Raw genomic sequence first — 24,981 nt, 5'->3', positions numbered from 1 at the left:
AGTTTATTGGAAGGTGAGGTCAAAGAAATAATATGGAGAGCATTGAGGTCTAAAGTGAGGAATTAGCTGATGAAAATTTTGTTGCTGGTGACCAGAATTATTATAGATCACAAAACTTTGAAGGATGGAATAATCGTGTTAAGGTGTTGAGCAGAGGAAGTTAATTTTACAGAATGCATCCATATCAGATACTGAAGCTGTGCAACAACAAAGACAGAAGTTGTGATTAGAGAAGCTAAAAGTGTAGAACATATGTTAGGACTGAATGAAGTCCTGGATTAGGAAGATGGTGGTGAGAACAAAGGAGACAATGACGTTAATGCTCGTTTAAAAGACAGAGCTGGAAAACCAGGTAGGAATGGAAAGATGGAATATAATTGAATGGATGTGAGGAGTAAAAGGTAAAACTATGATAACACAACTAAGATCAAAAAGGAGAATAGTCATTGGTTGAATATAAGACCGAAAGAAGAGAATGAACATCCTAGTTGTATTAACCTGTAGTAACGCTGTGCGCATGCGTAGTCTCACGCATGCGTGGAATTAAACATCCAAGCTTTCCCGCTTTGATCGACCTCTTTCTTGCTGGCCAGCGATTGAGCAAGGACGTGTCTAGCTGTCTCTCCATCTTTCGAACTCACGCTAGACAGCTCACATCAATATACCAACGTCCCAACAACCATGTTCTCACACACCGAAGACGTCTCAACAAACAAGAATAAAGATGTATATTTGCCACCATGAATAAAAATTGTTTGTGTTGACAGTTTGGAGTTCAGCGTTCCGTTCAATTCATAATTTAATATAGGAAAGTCAGGTGTACATCTAATGATGTATAACCCACTTTCCTATAAAGTGGTGACCCTCCGACATGATTCAAACACGCAGCCCGCTGAGCTACAATAACCACCATTCCTATAAAGTGGTGACCCTCCGACGTGATTCAGACACGCAGCCCGCTGAGCTACAATAACAACTATTTCTATATAACTGATAACCACTATTCCTATAAAGTGGTGACCCTCCGACGTGATTCAAATACGCAGCCCGCTGAGCTATTTAACACTTTCCTATAAAGTGGTGACCCCGACTAAGAAACAAACGCGGCCATGGATTCTGGACTACCAACCTATAACTGGTGACCCCGACTAAAGAACAAATGCGGCCATGGAGACTGAACTACCAAGCAACGATGACCACCAACGCCACCAACATCTCCAAGCATAGTCAACACGACTTACTATGTACACCAAACTAAACCACCACAGCACATCTCTCTCTTCGATTATGTTAGGTGACTTAGCTTCACCACGATAATAAACAGACAAGAGATTTCAGCCTGCGATACTTCCAATTGTGTACTCAAGAACTTGGTATAAAACTCTCACGTGTACTGACTTTCTATCTGCTGTAATATCTCTCATACATATACATGTATCACTCAAACACCACTTTTCTTTGTACGACGGCCTGTCTTTTATTATGTTCTTATATGTCGCATTCACACTCTCACATACACATACATCTTTTATGCCACAACAAATATCTCTTGTTATTCATTTTATACGGTTGTGTTTATCATCTTCTATCGTCTCCCTTTTACTGGCCATATGTTATCGTAGTATAACATATCATGTATATCATCTTTGATATATTATTTTGTGTTCAACCGTGTGACACATTTAAATAAAAGGAGTCCTCTGTTTTTCCATTCGTCACCATTTCTCCTTTTACTCGCAACCCGTAGTCTTGGGTTAAAAATCTCATCAAGGTCGACGCTAATGGTCGTACAGAGTGTGTCTGTCGACCGTCTGTAACAGCGTACCTTTTCGAACACCACTGTCAACATTACCACCACACATACAGAACAGCCAGTTTTACAGTGATGACATCAACTACTACTACCAACTACAAGCATTCCCCCGACGTCGCCAACAGTTTCAACTGGACATCATTACCACCACACATACAGAACAGCTATATTACAGTTCCTGCGCCGTCTTCTCCATCAATGTACTGTCTACCACAATGTCGTGCGCCAACAACCCCACCACCAGGGACCCACCATATTGCATGTTTTTCTTTCATTCCTTCAATTTGTACATTGCATGCATGTATCACACGAGTGTACATTTCATTTCTTTCATTTTCTTTGTGTGTGTTTGTGCTACATCTTGTGGGTGGTTTTCAGTGGCCATCCTGCCTCAGGCGTTCCAACAGAATTATATTATCGTGCGTTCCGCACTGGCAAGGGAGCCCTGTAGTAACGCTGTGCGCATGCGTAGTCTCACGCATGCGTGGAATTAGACATCCAAGCTTTCCCGCTTTGATCGATCTCTTTCTTGCTGGCCAGCGATTGAGCAAGGACGTGTCTAGCTGTCTCTCCATCTTTCGAACTCACGCTAGACAGCTCACATCAATATACCAACGTCCCAACAACCATGTTCTCACACACCGAAGACGTCTCAACAAACAAGAATAAAGATGTATATTTGCCACCATGAATGAATGTTGTTTGTGTTGATAGTCTGGAGTTCAGCGTTGCCGTTAATACCTAATTTAATATAAGAAAGTCAGGTGTACATCTAATGATGTATAACCCACTTTCCTATAAACCCTTTCGTTACTGTATTTATTTTGAGACGCTCTGTGTTTCTTTCAATTAATTTTAAATATAAGAAAGAATTTAGTAAAATAACTTAGTTATCATTCAGCTAGTGTTAGGAACATAAATTGGGACTAAGGTTTGGTGAAAGATTTTAATTCAAAACTTATGAAAATAAGACATTTGTACTACAGATCCAGAGCTGGTTTCAGCCGGGTTCATAACGAAAGGGTTAAGAGAGATCATGTGAACCAATGGAGAGAGATGACTGTTGAAGTAGATTAGTATAAACGTGGTGTTTTACTCACTGCAGCAAAGAAACAAGAAAAAGAAGTCATTGATGCTACGCATAAGGAAATTCAGATTATAAAGAAACAAGATGTATATGAGTGTGTGCCTTATGCAGGTTATAAAACTATATCAACAAGATTGGTGATTGCTGAAAAACATAAAGATGTGTGTGTGTGTGTGTACCCTTGCCTTGACATCATTTGATGGTTGTAAATAACCATCACTGTCATACAAGCTTTGTCATTTGTTTGCAGTCTTTTGTGACAAACAAGTCTGATCATAGGAAATATTACCTTGCTTGGAAATAGGCGAGGGTTTGGTGGAAAGAAGGCCATTCAACTGTAGGAAGTCTGCCTCAACAAATTTTGTTTGACTGGTGCAAGTGTGGAAAAATGGGCATTAAAATGATGGTGGTGGTGGTGGTGGAGATGATGATGATAAGGAAGAGGACTGGCAGAAAGACTGGTATGTCTATATATGCCAATTCAATTTTTAGATAAATTGAAGTGCGAGTAAATTTTTACTGTTACATCCATTTTGTGAAGCAGGTGTAATCTCTGATTGGCAGATTTTTGAAATAGCTATCATGGAAAAGGAAAAGAGCAAGAAATTGAGTAGTTGTTTCCTACTATGAAAATATTTTGGGGCCCCAAACTTTCATTGTTTTATGTTTTTGTTTTCTAATTCTGTGATTTTTTTCAATATATTTTCTATCACACATGTTTCATGAGACAGGTGTAATAGTAAAATAATATTAAACTGTGAGTATAAGGTGAAACTTGGACTGCAGAGATGGAGTGAAAGATTTTATGTCTTGGAGAGGAACATTATCTATAGTATATCTTTTAGTGGGAGGTGAGGAGTTGAGTTCAAGTTAACCCTATAGAATTTAAACCTATCATATCCAGCCACAATATTCTACTTGTTTTATGTTCAGACTAGACAGATCTGGCCTCTCACACCTACCCTAAAATGTCTTTCTAAAAATAAACAATCACATCATTGAAACCTCAAAGTATGAAACAATGCAGTAATGTGAATCTTAGAGGATTAAACGAGAGTTCATGAATTAAAAATGAAAGGAAAATTGTCTGGATGCTCAGCAACATTGTTTAATTTGGTTTGATGTGGAGGAGATTCAAGAATTATTTCTAACAACTACTTTTCATCTGTGAATGTATCACATTTAGTCACCAATGAATAGGCTTGGTGAAATCTTGTGGTTGCTAGAGCATCAGTTATGAACTGGGTAAGAAGAGGATACAGGCTTAGGAACCAGCTGACTGATCAGCCTCCCAAGGTGTTAACCATGAGACTAGATCTTTGGAGTATTTGATGGCGGGCCACCATGGAAAAGTGTTTATCACCTGCATCCTCTGACAACTGATGCAGTACTTTGCATGTTAAAAGAACATGAATTTCCTTGCTAAGAGACCACAACAGGATGCCTTTCCTAACTCCAACATAGTGTACCAGGCTTCTTTCAGTTTCCGTCTACCAAATCCACTCGCAAAGCTTTGGTCAATCCAAGGTCATTGTAGAAGACACTTGCCCAAGGTGACATAGTGGACTGAACATATATTACTTTTACATAATCTACATTTTGTGTGAATATATTTTTTCGTCCATAGTTTGTAGTAGAGCAGTGCCATTGTTTGTATATAGAGTGATTCTTTAGTGAGTTAAGGCATTATCATGAAGTGTACTTATAGTATGTAGGTATGTGTGTGTGTATGCCTGTATGTATGTATACACACACACACACACATATCTCAAATATGTTGGCTCCAAAAGGTTTAATGTTGAAACAATTATTCAAATATTTTTTTTACCACACCCATTACTGTTACATAATTTTTCAACATTTTTGCAATGATGGAAATACCAACATATTATTTATATTAATTTTTTGTAAGAATATATTTTCATTCCCATAGCATTTGCAAGTATTTCTTCTTTTTGTGAAGTAAGATACTACTGCTATAATTTGTGTATAAGTGTTTGATAAAATAGTATACGTACAGGAATGGCTATGTGATTTAAGAAGTTCACTTCCTAAGTATATGATCTCAGGTTCAGTTGCACTGCATGGCACCTTGGGTAAGCAACTTCTATAGCCCTGGACCAAAGAAAGCCTTGTAAGTAGATCTGGTAGATGGAAACTAAGAAGCCCATTATACATATGTTTATGTGTGAGTGTGTGTATATTTTTTTGCTTCCTTATCTTGAAATTACACAATAGCTGGAAATGAGAGCCACTATCATACAAGCAATGTCCTTTGTTTCCAATATTCCATGAAAACACATCCAACTTTAGAAAGCACAAAGGGTTGGCAGCAAGAAGGGTGTCTAGTTGTAAAAAAAACCTGCATCAATGAATTCTATGACTCATTCAAATGAATTTTGTTATTATTATTAAGGTGGCGAGCTGGCAGAATCATTAGCACACCAAGAAAAATGGTTAGCGACATTTCATCCGTCTTTATGTTCTGAGTTCAACATACCCACTCCCTCAAACTTGCTGGCTTTGTGCCAAAATTTGAAATCAATGTTATTCTTATCATCATCATCATCATGAAGGAGAAGAAGACAGTAATGAAGAATAGGAATTAAATCCACAGGAGTTTCATGTAGAAGTTGCATAAAAAGGATAGGATACTTAATTGTGAATTCAAATCTGCAAGCAAAGCATTGTATTCAGCATTACCTCCATGAAACTTGTTGTCAGTCGTAGGTATCAGCTTTTGAAGGAAAAAGTCATGATGTTGATCAACCATCATTGCATACTTCAAAACAAGTGTCATCGAATAATATACTATTACTCAAGCATATCAGATAAATAAATCCCTGACATTTCTGTTCACAAAAGTTCCTTTAATTTCTCTTCTGTTCTAGGTTATTAAATATCTCTTTTCTCATTACAAGTAATACAATAACACTATAAAAATTCATATCAAATAGCAAACATACATCTATATCTAACTTCAAACAACCAGCCAGCCACGATGTTGTGGGCAAGAAGTGGATAACGGCATGTTTGCATTTAGTGATTCTAAAAAGAAGGCAGTATGGAAGCATTACTGTGAAAGGCTATTAAATATGGAAAATGAATGGGACAAAGTGAGTCTCCCTAATGTTGATCCAACAGAATGACCATCTGTCCTAGTTAATAGCGGTATGATAGATGGCAATTATGGATAAGAAGGCAAAAACAAAACTCTGGTCCATCAGGAATTATCACTAAGATACCTAAAATATCTGATAGAGTAGGATATGACCTAAACAACTGTATAGTTTAATCAAGTTATATAGGAAGGTGTCATATTCAATAACTGGTGTAACACTTTAGTCAACTGTTACAATGGTAAAGGAGGTGCCTTAGATAGAAGTAATTATAGAGGTCATGAAAGTTACAAATAGAGTTATAACCTAATTAATTAGGAGCAGAATTAGACTAGATGAGTTGCAGCTTGGTTTTATGCCAGGGAGAATAACTATAGATGCTATTTAGTAAAACAGCTGCAGAAGTATTTAGCAAAGAGTAAGCCATTGTACTTGGCATTTGTTGACCTGCAGAAAGCCTTTGGCAGAGTCCCTTGTACTATGAGGAAGATAGGAATAGATGAATGGCTGGGGAAAGCTGTACAAGCCACGTACAGGGCAGCTGTCAGTAATGTAGAATTAGCCATGAATTTAGAGTGCAGGTAGGAGTTCACCAGGGCTCAGTTCTCAATCCCCTCCTATTCATTATTGACGCACAGGTCATAACAAAGGAATTTAAGATTGGTTACCCCTAGAAATTACTTTATGCTGAGCTTGTTCTCATAGCAGAGTCTGCAATATAATTAGGAAAGAAATTCCAGGTGTGGAAACAAAATCTGGAATCAAAAAGGACCTTAAACTAGTAAATTAAGAAAAAAGACAGGACTATACTCCCTTCAGGTAAATGGCCCTGCTCAATATGTAGGAAAGGTATGGGATACACGAGATGCTGTGGAATCACAGGAAGACTAACATAGAAAATAGTCTTTGTATATGGAACATGTGCAAGAGATAGTAGATGGGTGATCTAATTAGTAGTCAAAGTATAGTTGCCAGAATAAGAATAGGATGGAGAAATTTCAGAAAGCTATTACCTCTGTTGGAAGCAAAAGGTCTTTTCTCCGAGTAAAAGTTATATTGTATGATGCCTGTGTACCAACAATGGAACATAGTGAGATGTGGGCACTGAACGCAAAGACTAGAGAGGAATGAAGCTAGCATGTTTCGTTGAATGTACAAAGTTTGTGTATATGTACAGCAAAGTCATTGAGGGAAAAATTAGGTATAAGAAGAATCAGATGTAGTGAGCAAGAAGGAGATCTGTGCTGGTTTAGTCATGTGATGAATATGGTCATGTGGCGTGTGCATAATATTGATTTGTTGTTATTTAATGTATCTAACCGATTTTTCCAAAGTTTGTATCCTTTTTCCTTTACAGCTAGCAAAATTATGATGTTGAAGGATGATGGAGAATCTTATCCTCATTATCAATATAATAGCAATATATAATTAATATATTTACTCAAATCAAACAATAAAGTCGCACAGAATTTATTCAAGCAAATACTTGACGTACCTATATACCCTTATTCCACTTTTTTTCTATTTCCTGTTTAATTCTTTGTGCTGTGCATATACTTCTAGCCTCCATTACTGTCTTTTTTTTTTTTTAACTTATATATCCGCTCTGTCCCCCACGCCGCCCCATTTAATGTTTTCCGATGAGTTGCAGTACATCTCAGCATTGTATACAATAAGTTCATTTTTTTTTTTTAAGAATCCCTATACTTTCACTTCAAATGAATAGCAGAGATTTTAAGTTTCTCCCTGTCGAAATGGTAACTATTTTATAAGACTGTCACCCGTCAGTATAGGGCCGAATGTACAATAAACATGGATTAGAGGATAAAGATTAAAGAGATGAGCAGAATTAAAAGAAACTTCCGTCCAGGAAGAATTGCTTTGTCAATGAAGGGGAGATAACTATAAAAAGAAGAATCAGTCGGTGCTGCTTCTGGCTGATAAGAAATTTACATGAACCAATTAACTTCAAGTAGAAAAAGTGATATTATCACGGATGTAACCAATTATTATTATGATAACTTACCCAAATATGTAATTTGTAGCCTCGGAGTGTCTTGTCCGTCGTTTGAAAGGAAAGTATAAATAGTCAGGAATCTGTTCTGAATAGTCGTCACAGTTCTTCGAAATTGTCTACTAATGTCGGGTTGCAACTGATTCAACAAAGAATTGCCGAAGACATGAAATGAGGATTATTATTACTTGAAAACTGCCTGTTGAATATTAGGGTCAGTGAAGAAGTGAAAAAAGTGAGGATGTGTTGTGTGTCTTGAAACAGGTCACTTCATTTCTCTCACCCTCTCTCTCCCCAATGCAGCATTCATTCTTTCCTAATCGAAGATTGTACTACCAACCAGTTCCATCGTTTGAACCACTGGGACTGGTGTTAGAACAACAATATTCTAATCTTCAAGTCAACAAACTTCTACCTCTTCGGACAGACGATGGATTATCCAAAGAAATACAGCTAATGTATTATTATAGGTGGCAAAAAACATTTCGAAATATTTCTTCTTGACAATGATAAGTAGACCAGTTACAGTCATTTAGAATATTATATTGTTTCGCGCTAAAGCTGTAATTAACTGAAGCAGAATAAACATCCGGAGATAATGAGATTACGGAATCTGAACTAACAATATTGACTGTCACCAATAAGAATCAGTGAAGAAAGCTCATTATTCTAAATCAGTTATTACAAAGAACACCAGGATGTCAGAACTATTGAACAACTAGGTTCTCACAGACCTGCTGTTTTCTCTACTTTGTTACACTGATATTATTATCTCTTTAATATTGTTTCGTTAAACAGCAATTCTGGATCAACAACAGCCTGGAGCCGAATGTGTACCAAGCAACAGCGAGGTACCGTCGGCTTGGTGTGCCGAGGAGTTGGAGCAAGATATATTCCCACCCTGGGCCACGGTGGCGGCCTTGAGGGGTGCTGCCGCTGCGGCAGCACCCTCGCCGCTGTCGTCTATGGCGACAACGCCCTCCACATCTTCATCCCTGATTGCAACCGGTGTTGGGGCCGGGACCCAGTTGCCAGGGTTATGTGGGGAGACCACGTCAGAAGAATCTGCTGTCTACATCAACAACAATTTACCTACTAATGCCTTTCCGGCCATCGAAGACATCCGTCGAAAAGGGAAACTCTGTGATGTAACACTAAAGGTAAGTAACATCTTTGTTAAGCTCTCGATTGAAATTTGTCACCCACGTACTCTATTAAGCTCCGTATTACCTAATTAATTGAAAAGTTAATTATTGATGGCTGTTGTCTAGCCACAAAGTCAGCCAATGATCCAAGGGTGACCGGTAATAAAGTCACAATTTATGGGATCCAGACAAAACCCCTGTGACTTTTTTACCTGGATTCTATCCAAGATATCTAACCATGACCATCACGTCATATTATTTTTTTCAGTCACAGCGTACTCCGAATTACATTATTTCATGTATCCTTTAAACGCGTGGAGAATGGTTTGAGGAAGATTTAGCTGTTATTTTTAGTGAGTAGAGTGACCACGTTGAACAGGGGTGGGTAACCCTGCTCGCCTTAAAATTTGAAGGTATCCACTTACGAAGTCTCTAAAAAACACTAGAAAAAAAATAGTTTTAAGATCTAAACAATAATTTAATTTAAGTTGCATAATTAAGAATTTGTGAACTTACAACTTCATTTTATTTTTCTCAGTACAGATGCATTCCACAAGTTCTAACTTTGCAATTCGCCCCTGGTACTAAGAGTGCTCCTACCCACTTCTGATGTAAAAATTCCTTTGATTAGTTTTATTAAAGTGTGGTACTACCTCGTGAGTGGCACCCTACAGTAAGTGCACTTAAAGGAAACCATGTATCTGAAACCTTTTTACTTCACTCACTCGACGTTATTGAGAAAAACATGAACATTCACGCCTCATCTTAGAGTTTTGTTCCCCACACTCCTTGCAAAAGTGACTAAGCCTAACCTCGTGTACAAAGTCTTGTTGGTTTCATGAAAGACCAACTTTAATATGAATATATTCTAGTTGTAAAGAAGATTCTTTGGAGTATTTCTGGCACTTAATTCCAGTTTCATAGCACTTAGTGTATGTAAAGTAAATCTTCCCATGATCAGATATTATTCTATCATAGGTAACAATTCATTTGATCTTGTATGTATATGAACTCGAACCAACAAAGCATTCTACCCAGAAAACGAAATATTCACTCAGGCATGGTTGTGTGGTAAGAAGTTTGCTTCCCAACCACATGGTTCCAGGTTAAGTCCTTTCTTGTAGCACCTTGGGTAGGTGTCTTCTACTATAGCCTCAGGCCAGCCAAAGCCTTGTGAGTGTACTTAGTAGATGGAAACTGAAAGAAGCCTGCTGTATGTGTCCCTGCTGGCGACAAAGGGACTCTCACTCAGAGTAAAAGGCAGACTGTATGACGCATGCGTACGAACAGCCATGCTACATGGCAGTGAAACATGCGCTGTAACTGCTGAGGACATACGTAAGCTCGCAAGGAATGAAGCCAGTATGCTCCGTTGGATGTGTAATGTCAATGTGAATACCCGTCAGTGTAAGTATCTTGAGAGAAAAGCTGAACATTAGAAGCATCAGATGTGGTGTGCAAGAGAGACGATTGCGCTGGTATGGACATGTGGTGAGAATGGATGAGGATAGCTGCGTGAAAAAGTGCCACACCCTAACAGTTGAGGGAACCCGTGGAAGAGGTAGGCCCAGGAAGACCTGGGCTGAGGTGGTGAGGCAAGACCTTCGTACATTGGGCCTCACCGAGGCGATGACTACTGACCGAGACCTTTGGAAATGTGCTGTGCGTGAGAAGACCCGGCAAGCCAAGTAAGATCGTTGCCAGTGCCCCTGGACTGGCTCTTGTGCGGGTGGCACATGAGATGCACCATTTTGAGCGTGGCCGTTGCCAGTACCGCCTGACTGGCTCCCGTAGGATTTTCGAGTGAGATCGTTGCCAGTGCCCCTGGACTGGCTTGTGCGGGTGGCACATAAAAGACACCATTTCGAGCGTGGCCGTTTTCGTGCGGGTGACACGTAAAAGCACCCACTACACTCTCTGAGTGGTTGGCGTTAGAAAGGGCATCCAGCTGTAGAAACTCTGCCAAATTAGATTGGAGCCTGGTGTTGCCATCCGGTTTCACCAGTCCTCAGTCAAATCGTCCAACCCATGCTAGCATGGAAAGCGGACGTTAAACGATGATGATGATGATATATATATATATATTAAGGGCATTACTATACATAAATGTCTCCGGCTAGGAGGGACTCTAAAAGTCAAACTACCATGTTTATTATGGTAGTTTGACTTTTATAGTCCCTCCTAGCGTGAGGCATTTATGTATAGTAATGCCCTTAATATAAATTAATATATTTATAGGGAATAATTAATAAATTTTTCTCTTATGAGGTTTTTTTCACGCTAACTACTTCATAAATTCTTATAAAGATTTTCCTATATTTAAATTATATATATATATATATATAAAATACAAAATGAGACAAGAACGCAAAACATCCAGACAGTTAGGTGATACAAAAATGGGACAATAAAACATCCAGATAGATGATACAAAGGAAACAAGGACGGGTCATTCAAAGTTTTCTTTCCTCAGTCGAGTACCAGATTATCTTCGCAATTTCGGCTGATTATACTCATGATTGCTCCAATCTATATAGATATATATATATATATATATATATATATATATATAAACATAAATATTTGCTGATCCCTTAATTATGTTTATAAATGTATATGAACTTTTAAATAAGTTCTCCACCGATAATGGTGCTTACATACCGAAGGGCTTGGTAAAGATTATTAATTGTTGGTTTATTAATAAATTGATAAACCTTTACCCTTTTAATTTGTAATTATATATATATCATCATCATCGTTTAACATCCGCTTTCCATGCTAGCATGGGTTGGACGATTTGACTGAGGACTGGTGAAACCGGATGGCAACACCAGGCTCCAATCTAAATTTAGCAGAGTTTCTACAGCTGGATGCCCTTCCTAACGCCAACCACTCAGAGAGTGTAGTAGGTGCTTCTACGTGTCACCCACACGAAGGCCAGTCAGGCGATACTGGCAACGGCCACGCTCGAAATGGTGTCTTTTATGTGCCACCCGCACAAGCCAGTCCAGGGGCACTGGCAACGATCTCACTCGAAAATCCTACGGGAGCCAGTCAGGCGGTACTGGCAACGGCCACGCTGAAAATGGTGCATCTCATGTGCCACCCGCACAAGAGCCAGTCCAGGGGCACTGGCAACGATCTTACTTGGCTTGCCGGGTCTTCTCACGCACAGCACACTTCCAAAGGTCTCGGTCAGTAGTCATCGCCTCGGTGAGGCCCAATGTACGAAGGTCTTGCCTCACCACCTCAGCCCAGGTCTTCCTGGACCTACCTCTTCCACGGGTTCCCTCAACTGTTAGGGTGTGGCACTTTTTCAGGCAGCTATCCTCATCCATTCTCACCACATGTCCATACCAGTGCAATCGTCTCTCTTGCACACCACATCTGATGCTTCTAATGTTCAGCTTTTCTCTCAAGATACTTACACTCTGACGGGTATTCACATTGACATTACACATCCAACGGAGCATACTGGCTTCATTCCTTGCAAGCTTACGTATGTCCTCAGCAGTTACAGCGCATGTTTCACTGCCATGTAGCATTGCTGTTCGTACACATGCGTCATACATTCTGCCTTTTACTCTGAGTGAGAGTCCCTTTGTCGCCAGCAGGGGTAAGAGCTCTCTAAACTTTGCCCAGGCTATTCTTATTCTAGCAGCTACACTTTCAGCGCACCCACCCCCACTACTAACTTGGTCACCCAGATAGCGGAAGCTATCGACTACCTCTAGTTTTTCACCTTGGAATGAGATAGAAGTTGTTTCCTGTTTGTTTACAGTTTTTATTGCACCTGAACATCTGCCACAAACAAAAACTAACTTACTAGTTAACCTGCCTTTGATATTGCTATATATACATATATATATATATCATCATCATCATCATCATCATTGATTAATATTCGCCTTCCATGCTGGCATAAGTTGGACAATTCAACAGGAGCTGCCCAAGCAGAAGACTGCACCAGACATTCTGTGTTTGTTTTGGCATGGTTTCTGTGGCTGGAGGTCCTTCCCAGCACAGGTAAGGTCAATTTTTCACATGCTTTTTATAGCTGGATACCCTTCCAAAATGCCAACCACTTTACAGTGTGGACTGAATGCCTTTTACATGATGTATATATATATGTGTGTGTTTGTCCCCCACCACCGAATAGCAACCAGTGTTGGTGTGTTTATGTTCCCATACCTTAGAGGTTCCTGCCAAAGAGACCGATAGAATAAGTACCAGGCTTTAAAAAAAAACAGTTTAAGTGCTGGGGTTGATTTATTCAACTTAATTCTTCAAGGTGGTGTCCCAGCATGACTGCAATCTGAAACAAGTAAAAAAATAATTATGTGAACTTATAAATCCATTAGGTGCAAGTTCATTTCCTCATTCACTCAGACATCTCTCTTCTTTCTCCCTTTTAGAGTAGTGGTTTTCAACCAACTTTTACCTAAAGACCACCCCACCCTGATTTCTATTGTACTCTACTGGAGCCCCATAGCCATTTGATGCTTAAAAAATATCCTATTTTATTTTTATAATTAAATATTAGGAATTGTATAAAAAAAATTGTTGAAATATTTTGTGTATTGTAGAAGTATATCAAATTTAGAGCCTGTGAATTTTAACAATAAATTCTTCTGTTGGACCCTGGTTGAAAAACCACTGTTCCAGTGTGTATTAAATCAACTCCAGTAGAATTTTGAACAGCCAGACATCAATGTGTAGCAAAGAAGAATACACATCAACAGATCTTTTTCATATAAGCCCTCTCCACCAGCTGAAAGGGCGACAAAGAAACCTTTACATGGTCACTTGACTTGCGAGAAATCGTAGTGAAACCACCCTCAAATCACACCTTACCATTTTTAAAAACAAAGAAAGAACACATTAGATAAGGTAGTCGACAACCACAACAACAAAATGAAAGGAATATGGGTATATATATATATATATATGTATATATATATATATATACATATATATATATTGGTGCAAACATGAAAAATAGAACTCAAAATATGAGTATATGTATATTTTTATTAATATTTAGTAAAAGTAATAGTGCCGCAAGGTCTGAGAGTTTTGTGCATTGGCACTTATTGTCCAAGAGTTTCGTGCATTGACACTTATTGTGCCAACGCATGAAACTCTTGGACCTTGAGTCACTCTATTACTTCTGTTAAATATTAATACAAAAATATATATATATGTTGTTATATCTGGGGATGGTCATATTTTTGCCAAGTAAACACATGCACTGTATACTTAGTATTCACTTCAGCTTTATTATTATTTTAGTGTCTTTAGTCACACATCCTGTGACCTCTTCAGCGACTCTTCATGCCACGTAAAAGGAGGCACCTGGGATAAATAGTCATTGAAGAGGTCACAGGATGTGTGACAAAAGAGCTTAGACAAAAGACACTAAAATAATAACAATAATAATAAAGCTGAAGTGAAGAACAAGTATACAGTGCATGTATTTAATTGACAAAAATATGACCATCCCCAAATATAATAATATCTTTTGTTTTTTGATGTTTCCTACAGTTTTTTCAAATTGTGTTAGAAATTCTATCATTACAAATTCAAAATGAAAGACATTTAATCATTTGTTTGACTTTCAGAATAACTGTCTTACATAAATTGGAATTTCTCATTTTTGTGGGGTGAGTAGGGGGTTAGGTTTTACCACATTTTATAGTATACCATATTTTAAAACATTCACGGAAGGACTTCCTTCAAAATTTTTTGATCCATGACTTTTTAAAATGAAGAAATGGAAGTTCAAAACTTTTTCTCCGTAAAGGCATATTACAAATCTTTCAAAATGTGGAATACTATAACATTGAATATATATTGTACAACATACTTAGAACAACCAAACTTAGCTTATAAGCAAACAAGCAATAAAAGTATGTTTCTTACTTATGTTTCCTTCAACAAGAGCTATTTGAAAGACAGCTAGAAACAGATACAAACAAAGAGTCAGTATTTTGTTTTTAAGCAATAGATGGGACACCATTGATGGTAGGTTGTTACCACAGCTTTGTTTTATTGAGAAAGTTTTACCTAGTGTTTACGGCACACTCTATAATCCACAGGCAACAAATGGTTGCTAATAAACTAAATGGTAGACTTAACAAATTGATGAGTGCTGTTATCACTGAAGTAAATATAATCAAGGTACATGCTCACAATTCCTCACTGTTTCAAAAGGTCTATAGTGAGAATGATAACGATTATGAATGTTTGTTGTTGTACACAAAAGTTTTTTTTTCAAAAGAAGTTTCCCAGGTTTTACTGAAGAATCATGGAATAATATATTTTGTGTGTTCATTTGTATAAGTAGCAAAAGAAGCCATCTTTAAAATAACATTGGGACTTTATTCCTTCGTAAAGTGGTATAGTGGATCAAAACAAACATTACAAGTTCTGTTGGTTGTTGAATCATCAAAACAATGGATGAACATCTTGGATTGTCATTGGTTGCATGGGCTCCATTATATATCAGTTTTCCTGAAAAGCAGGATCTCCAAACTTGCCTCAGTGAAAGCTCTCACCCCCTCTGACTTGTAAATATCAGGCTGAGTAAAAAGTAAACATTTTGAACAATGAAGAATTTGTACCGGACTTTTGTAGAGTTTTGAATTATTTTTTTTTAATGTTCTTTTGCAATTGTCAGATAGTACAGACATAGATATGCCCAAATGCATCCATAAATTAACATTGATATTTTTTTCACTGTTGTTATAATTACCTGAAATGGAACTGTCAAAGCACTAGGCCTAGCTGTTGTAGAAGGGCATAAGTGTCCTAGTGCTACTTATGTCACAGTCTTCTCCCCTGCACCCTTTATTTACTGGTTCATTTTCTTCTTTATTTATATCTACCCCTGTAACGGTCTTAAATTTGCCCCTGGTTTAAATATAACTGACCAATTGTAGAGATGGATGGACTTTAGTCAACTCTATTACAGACAACAGGTGGTGGTCTCTAAAATATTTCAGTAAGAACACCATTATAAGAACTCTACAGTTTTTGTTTGTGGATAAATATTAATTAGCCCTATTCATGACATCACCAGTACTATTCTTTTTCTAGACATATTGGTAATTCCAGTCTTATTTTAGTACTAGCTTCATTTCACTACTATTTAAGCACCCTGGTTCCCCTTCATATAGAAATAACCCATAAATATTTCCTAGTTCACTCTTTTACTTATTGACTTCAAGCTCCATGCTGCAAGATGGTATGATTTTAATATACTGAGCCTTCTGGCCTCATCTCTAGGCTCTGTTCTTTCTTCTTCCCTCTTCTTTTCATTTATTTTATTCTATTTTATGTATTTGTACTCACTCTGATGAAGCTCCCTGTACTAGATCGAATGTGCTATGAAGATGACGAATATTATTTTCGGAATTCCTTTCATATGCACCAACTAACATTGGCTGCAGAAATGGCTGAAAGAAATGTTATACATATATATATAATACACCTGCACACACACATAGCTATATATCTGTATCCACATATATTCACATGCATGAGTACATGGATATATTTATATGCATACATATCCAGTTTAAACATCAAGTTATTTTGGAAAATTTTGAAAATCAAATACATAGTATATTTAGTCAAGAGATATGTTAGTGTGTATAAACAGGAAGAAAAATTAAGCTTGCTAACTAGAGATAATTAATAATAATAATTGTCCCTATGATATGATGAAAATGTATACTTCAGTCTGTGGTTACATCTTGAGTCTGTGGTTAAGTCTCAGAGCATCTGTTGACTAAGTTCTCTTTATTCAATAAAGTGCACAAGGATTCCTCCAAGCATAGATGGCAATTCCTATAAAAAGTATCATATGGAAATGCATTTTTTATGATGGACCAAGTAATACTTTATTTTATTGTATCTTCCTTTAGTCTCCATATAAGGCCTGCTAATGAGGTAGAATGTTTCTTATCAATTCTATTGAAACAAGCAACATGGTTGCAATGTCTATTTTTGAAAAAAATCTGCAAAGACCCTTATCTACCTATATGCAGCACCTCTGATGCTTACTGTGCATTTGTATATTATGTTATGATGCATGCATCACTTTTGTAGAGGACATACATCTTTATCTCTGGAGGTTCAATTGTTCTTTAGTTCTCTATTTAATGCTTCATTATTCTTTTTCTTCCATTCTCAGTATTTCTGCTATTAGTTTTTCCTTTATTATTATTTGGCCCTAATTGGCTTTCATTAAGTTCATTGCTGCTTCAATGTACATCTGCACCTGTGATGCATGACAATTGATTGTACAACATCTCATCTGTGAGGTGCAGGTGCATGATAAGTTGAAACGATCATAGTGGTTCTGAATAAGAGTTTTGTGAATTCTATTTTCTGTCTCATCTTTTTATATAAACTCTACAGACAGAAAGGAATATCTGAAGTAAATCCAGTGGCTTATACCTCCATACTGTTGCTGACATCAGATAGCAGGCTTTAAACAGCATGCTACAAGGTGTACACCTGGTTATAAGATTATTACTAAGTGTATATATATATATATATATATATATATATATATGAAGGGTATTGGAGTCAACCAAACCCTAACGATACAGGTAATACCGAATAAGTGCCGTATACCGACTAGTTTTGCCTCTGACGTGGTTGTAACATGAGTGGGGAATATAACATGGGTCGTGTATTAGTGTGTGCGTATATATAAAAAAGAATAAGATAAAGAGACCAATGGCAAAGGTAGAATTATATTTTATGTATAAAGTCTTACAGCTGTTTCAGTGAAAATCCAATGTATCCCTGCATCGGAGACGGTAATAGTAGAAGAATGGATTATTACATCTATAAGAGGAGATTTGTAGTAAGAAGTGAGAGCGATGCGCTGAAAAAAGAACAAAGAAGAAAAAGTACTTGGAGTATAGTTCCATTCCAACAGTAGACATCTATGTAAAGAATCCTTGTGGGTATTTTCCGGAGATAACTGTAGTTGCAAAGGTGGATATATATCGTATCATATCCACCTTTGCAACTACAATTATCTCCGGAAAATACCCACAAGGATTCTTTACATGGATGTCTACTGTTGGAATGGAACTATATATACTCCAAGTACTTTTTCTTCTTTGTTCTTTTTCAGCGCATCGCTCTCACTTCTTACTACAATTCTCCTCTTATAGATGTAATAATCCATTCTTCTACTATTACCGTTTCCGATGAAGGGATACATTGGATTTTCCCTGAAACAGCTGTAAGACTTATACATAAAATATAATTCTACCTTTGCCATTGGTCTCTTTATCTTATTGTTTCCTTATATATATATATATATATATATATATATATATATTTATTATTATTATTATTATTATTATTGTTATTATCATTAAGATAATATTAATATCCAGCAAGAATAAAGCACCATATAGGTAGAATTATATATATATATAAAGCATATAGTTATAATTCTACCTATATGGTGCTTTATTCTTGCTGGATATTAATATTATTTTAATGATATTTATATTTTCTTGCATATTTTTCACTGATCTTTTGTTCTGATTATGACTGGGGCTATCAGCCGAGTAAACAGGCAGAGATGTAGAGGATATTTTAAAATTTGGTCGTTTGTGGTAGACTCAACTGATGATAACAAATAAGACTTGGGCATACTCGCACATGATCTGAAGAGTTTGAAACTACAGTACTGAGTTACCCTTTATTCCACTAATGGTCTCCGTAGAGGTAAAACAGAATTTTCCTATATTCACTGCCTGCACACATCTCTGCATGTAAATATTCAGTGAAATTTTACAGAGCACTGAAAACTTACCTGCTGTTATTTCTAGCAATGATTGTCACTACCCTCCACGAAAATAATTTAATTTGTGTTCATGGGAAGAACCATTTCAACGATGCGTACTGCCTTAATTCTTCGAAACGCCGGTGTTTTAATGGTGGCAGCTGATGAAGATGTTTCTATGTGGCTTGCTTGTTTGTTGTACCTTGTTTATCATTTTGTCCATGTTCTTTTGCCACGTCATGTACCCAGTTATGTATCTATATGTACATGTAGATGAAGGTATGTACATACATGTACATATATATGCATATACTCATATATTGTTTATATATATATATATATATATATATATATATATATATATATATATATATAGTGCAGGTGTGGCTGTGTGGTAAGAAGCTTGCTTCTCAGCCACATGGTTCCAGGTTCAGTCCCACTACATGGCACTTTGGGCAAATGTTTTCTATTATAGTCTTGGGCTAACCAAAGCCTTGTTAGTGGATTTGGTAGATGGAAAGTAAAAAAAGCCTGTTGTGCATATATATATATATATATATATATATATAATATATATTTATGTGTGTCTTTGTATTTGTGTTTTGTCCACCCACCATTGCTTGATAACCGATGTTGGTGTGTTTATGTCCCTGTAACTTAGCAGTTCACCAAAAATAACCAATAGAATAAGTACTGGGCTTATAAAGAATAAGTCCTGGGGTTGACTTCTTTGATTAAAACTATTTAAAGCAGTACTCCAGCATGGCTGCAGTTAAATGACTGAAACAAGTAAAATAATTGTTGTAAAGCCATCTTTTGCCACTGTGGTATCCATCTTTTGATGACGGTTGTTACTCTGACAGATTTTGTTATATTCTGAAGTCGTTGATAGAATGTTTCTGTCTGGCACTGTACGCCCCCCCCCCCAGTCATTCAGTGTTATTATCCTCAAAAGGTTGGATCATAATAATGTTCACTCAATATCACAGTATAATTACTATATCAGTTCAGACACAACTATCAACACAGTCTAACACATACTCTACGTACTCTCGACCTTCTTCACATTCTTGACCTTCTACTGTCGACCGGCTACTGGTCTATTTATAATGGCTGACTACTAGCACTTTTTACCGGGCGGGGTGTACAGTTTCACTATACATCACCCCTTAAAATTTTTTTTATTAACAATCAATTTCTTTTATTCACCCCCACCTTTGCTTTATATATGTGTATATATGTATATATATTAAAATATACCCTCAATATCTTTTCTTCTTAGAGTCTACTTTTAGGAATCCAATGTTCTTCCTTTTCCTTGTATGTGTGGTTTCAATTTCTCTTAACGGTGTTGGAACCTGAAAAGTGTCATATAGCCAATCCATCAGTAATTCTATTCTTGTTGGTTCCTTTTCTAGGAATCTTTCCTTAAGCTGATTTCTATGTCTCCTTTCCATTCCATTTCTGCTTCTTACACCATACATTATTCTTCCTATGTATGTTACAATTTCTCCTTCTTCCCAATATTGCTTGCCATTTTTGTACATTCTTACATATGCCTTATCACTGATTCTAAAGAATTTTAGCATATCTTTACTAGCACGTATTTTTTCTTCACTGGTAACAGTTTATTGAATACTAACTTCACCTTTCTGGCAAACATTAATTCTGCTGGTGAACTTCCTTCTGGCACATTTAGGTTCAGAGTTACCCTAAGAATTACCCTAAGAGTTACCTTAAGAATTGTTGGATTGTGACCTTGTCCATGGCTTCCTTATTAGCTTTCTTTAAAGCTCTCTTAAAGTGTCCACAAACTGTTCAGCCCTTCCATTCAATCCAGGGTGATGCAGTGCTATAGTTTTATGTTCTGCCGTGAGCATCTCGCAGAATCTTTTAAACTCACAGGATACAAACTGTGTTCTGTTATCAGAGACAATTATATCTAGTATACCAAATCTTGCAAACAGCTCATGTAAGAAGTTTATTACCAGCTATGAGGTTGGTTGTTTATACCTCGCCATTTTGTGTAGCTGTCCACTACTATTAAGTAATAATATCCATTTACCAGGCCTGCAAAATCAATATGCAATCGGGACCATGGTATTTTCATTTCCAGCTAAGTTTCACATTTTGTAGTTGGTAGTTTTACTGCCAGCGCACATCCTCAGCAGCCTTTTACCAGGTTTTCAACTTTCTTATCCATGCTTGGCCTGTATATGAAATTTTGCATCAGTGCTTTCATTCTAGAAATGCATGGGTGTCCCACATGAAACTCCTTTAGCAGTGTTTTCTGTAATATATGTGATATGACCACCCTCTGAGCATACATTAGTGCACCATCATACCTAGAGTACACGTTCACATCTTGGTGGCTCTTTGCATCAGACCTTTTTTTTATTTCCTTTTGTCAACCACAGTTTTCTTTTAGTCTCATTAATAAAATTTTTCATTTTTTTGCAATTCTTTTTATTTCTTCCAAAATTACTGGCAGTTCACACACAATGTTCCACGTCACTTTTTTTGTATCAGTTCATCAACCTCATTCGATCGTTTAACTGCTCTGTTTACACTATTGCACAAAGTGCTTATGGGTGCATCCCATAAATTGAATTTCTCCATACATTTGGTGCTAAATAAATGCATGGATTTTTCAACACATTCACTTTTTTGGTTCGACCTTTGAACATGATATTACAAACATAGTCACATGTGAAATATAATTTTCTTCCTGTAACACCATACATTCTTTTGTTTGAACTATATAATTTTGGTTTACCCATTTGTTCCCATGTTTTCTCATTTATGGTTGTGATACAAATTTTCTGTTTGTTGTAATCACAACTTTTCCTGCTGACAAAATATTTATTTTTCTTGTTCCATTTTCCTATCATTCTAGTTTTGCAGTGCGATTTTATATGTCCTGTAAACCCGCAGCAAAAACACTTTGCTTTTTATGCAATCTTTTTTCAGGTGCATCCCACCATGTGCCATACATTGGTCTACATCCCAATATTTTTTCTGTTTTTCCTGCAACACTTTGTCTTCCAACTTTTTTTGCACTACTCTTATGTGGAAACGCTCTTTCATTGAATTTCTTCCATGTCATGCCTTAATTTATTATCCTGTCACACTCTTCCAACAGTTTCTGCAATGTCAAATCCTGGTTCATTTGCAGTTTTGATAGAATTTTCTTTCAGATTTCTTCTGCATTCCTTCTCTTTGTCATTCCTTGTGCAAAAATCAAGCAATTGAAAGGTCAATGTTTAAGTTAAGTAAATGAGCTATTATTGGTTAGTCCACTATGTATAGACAGAGAGGTAGGTGGGTTGGAGGGACAGAGGTATGCAAGTCTTCTGGTACAGAAGTGAGGCAGAGCTCTGTTGGCATTTCAGGTATAAGAGATTTCCAGTAGTGGTGGTGGGGGTGAGAATGGGTGGGCGCATCAAGCAATGGCCAGCATCGCCACATGCAAGAGATAGAGAGAGAGAGATAGCAGTAAGGGACTTGAGGCTTTTAGTGAGGCAAGGAGCATAGCAAAGTTTAGAAACACAAGGTGTATGTAATACAGTTTGATAAGTTATTGGAAAATTTAAAGAATTATAATCAGTGGTCAACATCACCATACACAAGAGATAGAGAGAGAAATAGTAGTATGAGACTTGAGTTTTTAGCAAGGCGAGGATCATAGCAAAGTATGGAAATATGAAGGGTATGTAATATTATTTGAAAAGTTATTGAAAAATCTAAAGAATTATAAGCCACAAAAGTTATTTTAACTCAAAATACATATTAACATCACATGTAAACATGTTAGTATTACAAGTTAGATAAGAGAATGATGAGTGATTAAAAGCTAGAGAAATTTATTAAACTTAGTTGGGCATTTTGTGTGGTATGATAGTCAACGTACAGCGGAGCACTTAAAATTAAATTAATTTCTTACATGTATAATTCCTCCCATATCTACTCTGTCATTGAGTCCCTCTCCTTCATGTCTATGATTCCTTCTCACTTTGTATGTAGCATGCATTCTTTTATTCATTGCCTGTCACCAAGCCTCATATGTGCACTCATGATGAACCTTTTTGTTAACTCTCTCTGTATCTCTCTTTTATTCTCTATCCCCCAACTTCTACATCAGTTAGTATTAGAAACATATGTACAGACATGGCTGTGTGGATAAGAAGTTTACTTCTTGACTACATAGTTTCAGGTTCAGTCCTAATGTGTGGTACCTCAGCCAAGTGCCTTCTTTGGTTGACCAAAGTCTTTGCAAGTGAATTTGGTAGGATCATATATATATATATATATATACTGGAGCCTGGTGTTGCCATCCGGTTTCACCAGTCCTCAGTCAAATCGTCCAACCCATGCTAGCATGGAAAGCGGACGTTAAACGATGATGATGATGATGATGATGATATACATAAGATGATGATAATGAAATAGATTTATGTGTATGTATGTTTGTGTTTTATAATGACATCACATCACATGATCATATGACCGACCAGATTATCAAATGTTGTTATACATCACTGGTCACAATGCACTTTGCATTGTTTTAGCCTTCAATTGATGCCACTCTGCTGGCTAGACAAGCAGGCCAACATTTCCCCTGATTAAAAGGGGGATTAAAGCAATGTAAAATGAAGTATTTTGCTCAAGAACACGTGCTGCTCGGTCTAGGAATCGAACCCACGTTCATGCAGTCATGAGTGAGTACAACCCCCAAACCACTAGGCCATGCACCTTCACATATTAGTTGTAAATGAGCATTACCATCATACAAGCAGTGTCATTTCTTTCCAATCTTCTATAGAAACATATCTAGCCATTGAGAAACAAGTGTGGATTAATGACAAGAAGGACATTTGGCTGTAGGAAATCTGCCCCCATGAATTGCATCTAACCCATGCAAGTTTGAAGTAATCTCTAAAATGACAACAAGTACAATTTTATATTCTCACTGTTTTGTTTACGATATTTCAGGTTGGAGACCAAAAATTCACTGCCCACAGAATTATCCTTGCGGCTACCATCCCTTACTTCCATTCTATGTTTACTCATGATATGGTAGAGTCAAAACAAGATGAAATCCTTATGCATGGTATCGAATCCAGGTAACAACAGTTGTTTCATTTATTTTCTTATAGTCCAACTATTAAGTTTACTATTTTCATGCTTTATTCATACTGTTTTTATTAGCATGCTATTTAGTGATATTTTAGGTGTTACCTTTCTTTCTTATCATTCCATTTTTTATATCAACCTTCTCTCGATTTTTTCCTTATTTTCTCACTGTCCAGCATCCTAGTTTTTAAAATATAACAAATGCATAAAAAGAGCTTGAAAAATTGCTTGGAGATACACAGTGTATTCTATAAATATGCCTATTTAAAGTATCATAAAAGCATAAAGCTATTAGCAGTTCATCTGATATGTGTATTAAATTGATATTTATCTTTCACTGAATGGAGTACTTTTTTTGTTGATTCTACCTATATTGGATCTCTAAACTATATATGTTCTTTTATTCTTTTACTTGTTTCAGTCATTTGACTGGGGCCATGCTGGAGCACTGCCTTTAGTGGAACAAATCGACCCCAGGACTTATTCTTTGTAAGCCTAGTACTTATTCTATCGGTCTCTTTGCCGAACTGCTAAGTTATAGGGACATAAACACACCAACATTGGTTGTCAAGTGATGGTGGCGGGGACAAGCATACAAACATCATCATCATCATCAATTAATGTCCGTTTTCCATGCTGGCATGTTTGGATGGTTTGACTGAGGTCTGAGGAGCTAGCGGCTGTAGTAGGCTCCAATCTGGTCTGACAGATTTTCTTCAGCTGGATGCCCTTCCTAATGCCAACCACTCTGAGAGTGTAGTGGGTGCTTTTTACATGCCACCAACACAGGAGTTAATAAGGCGGGCCTGGCAACGATCACGTTTAGATGGTGCTTTTTATGTGCCACCGGCAC

At 37.0% G+C, this 24,981-nt stretch overlaps 1 protein-coding gene and 1 long non-coding RNA gene across 2 annotated transcripts in view; one reads left to right on the top strand and one right to left on the bottom strand.

The window, feature by feature from the left end:
• LOC149134166 (uncharacterized) overlaps nt 1-8,170 on the bottom strand; it is a 52,168-nt gene extending 43,998 nt beyond the window's left edge. The window contains exon 1 of the long non-coding RNA XR_016243140.1: nt 8,046-8,170. This is a non-coding gene — a long non-coding RNA (uncharacterized LOC149134166). The remainder of the gene's footprint in view (nt 1-8,045) is intronic.
• Nucleotides 7,911-24,981, top strand: part of LOC106882616 (kelch-like protein 18) — a 40,959-nt gene continuing 23,888 nt past the window's right edge. Inside the window, exons 1-2 of the mRNA XM_014933356.3 lie at nt 7,911-9,193; nt 23,988-24,118. Coding sequence (XP_014788842.1) covers nt 8,999-9,193; nt 23,988-24,118 — 326 coding nt within the window. The 5' untranslated portion in view covers nt 7,911-8,998. The remainder of the gene's footprint in view (nt 9,194-23,987; nt 24,119-24,981) is intronic.

The sequence above is a fragment of the Octopus bimaculoides genome, chromosome 9 (assembly GCF_046866305.1).
Source record: "Octopus bimaculoides isolate indiv1 chromosome 9, ASM4686630v1, whole genome shotgun sequence".
Classification (NCBI taxonomy): Eukaryota; Metazoa; Mollusca; class Cephalopoda; order Octopoda; family Octopodidae; genus Octopus; species Octopus bimaculoides.
The sequence above is the reverse complement of the archived record's forward strand: the minus strand, read 5'-3'. Positions and strand labels throughout refer to the sequence as shown.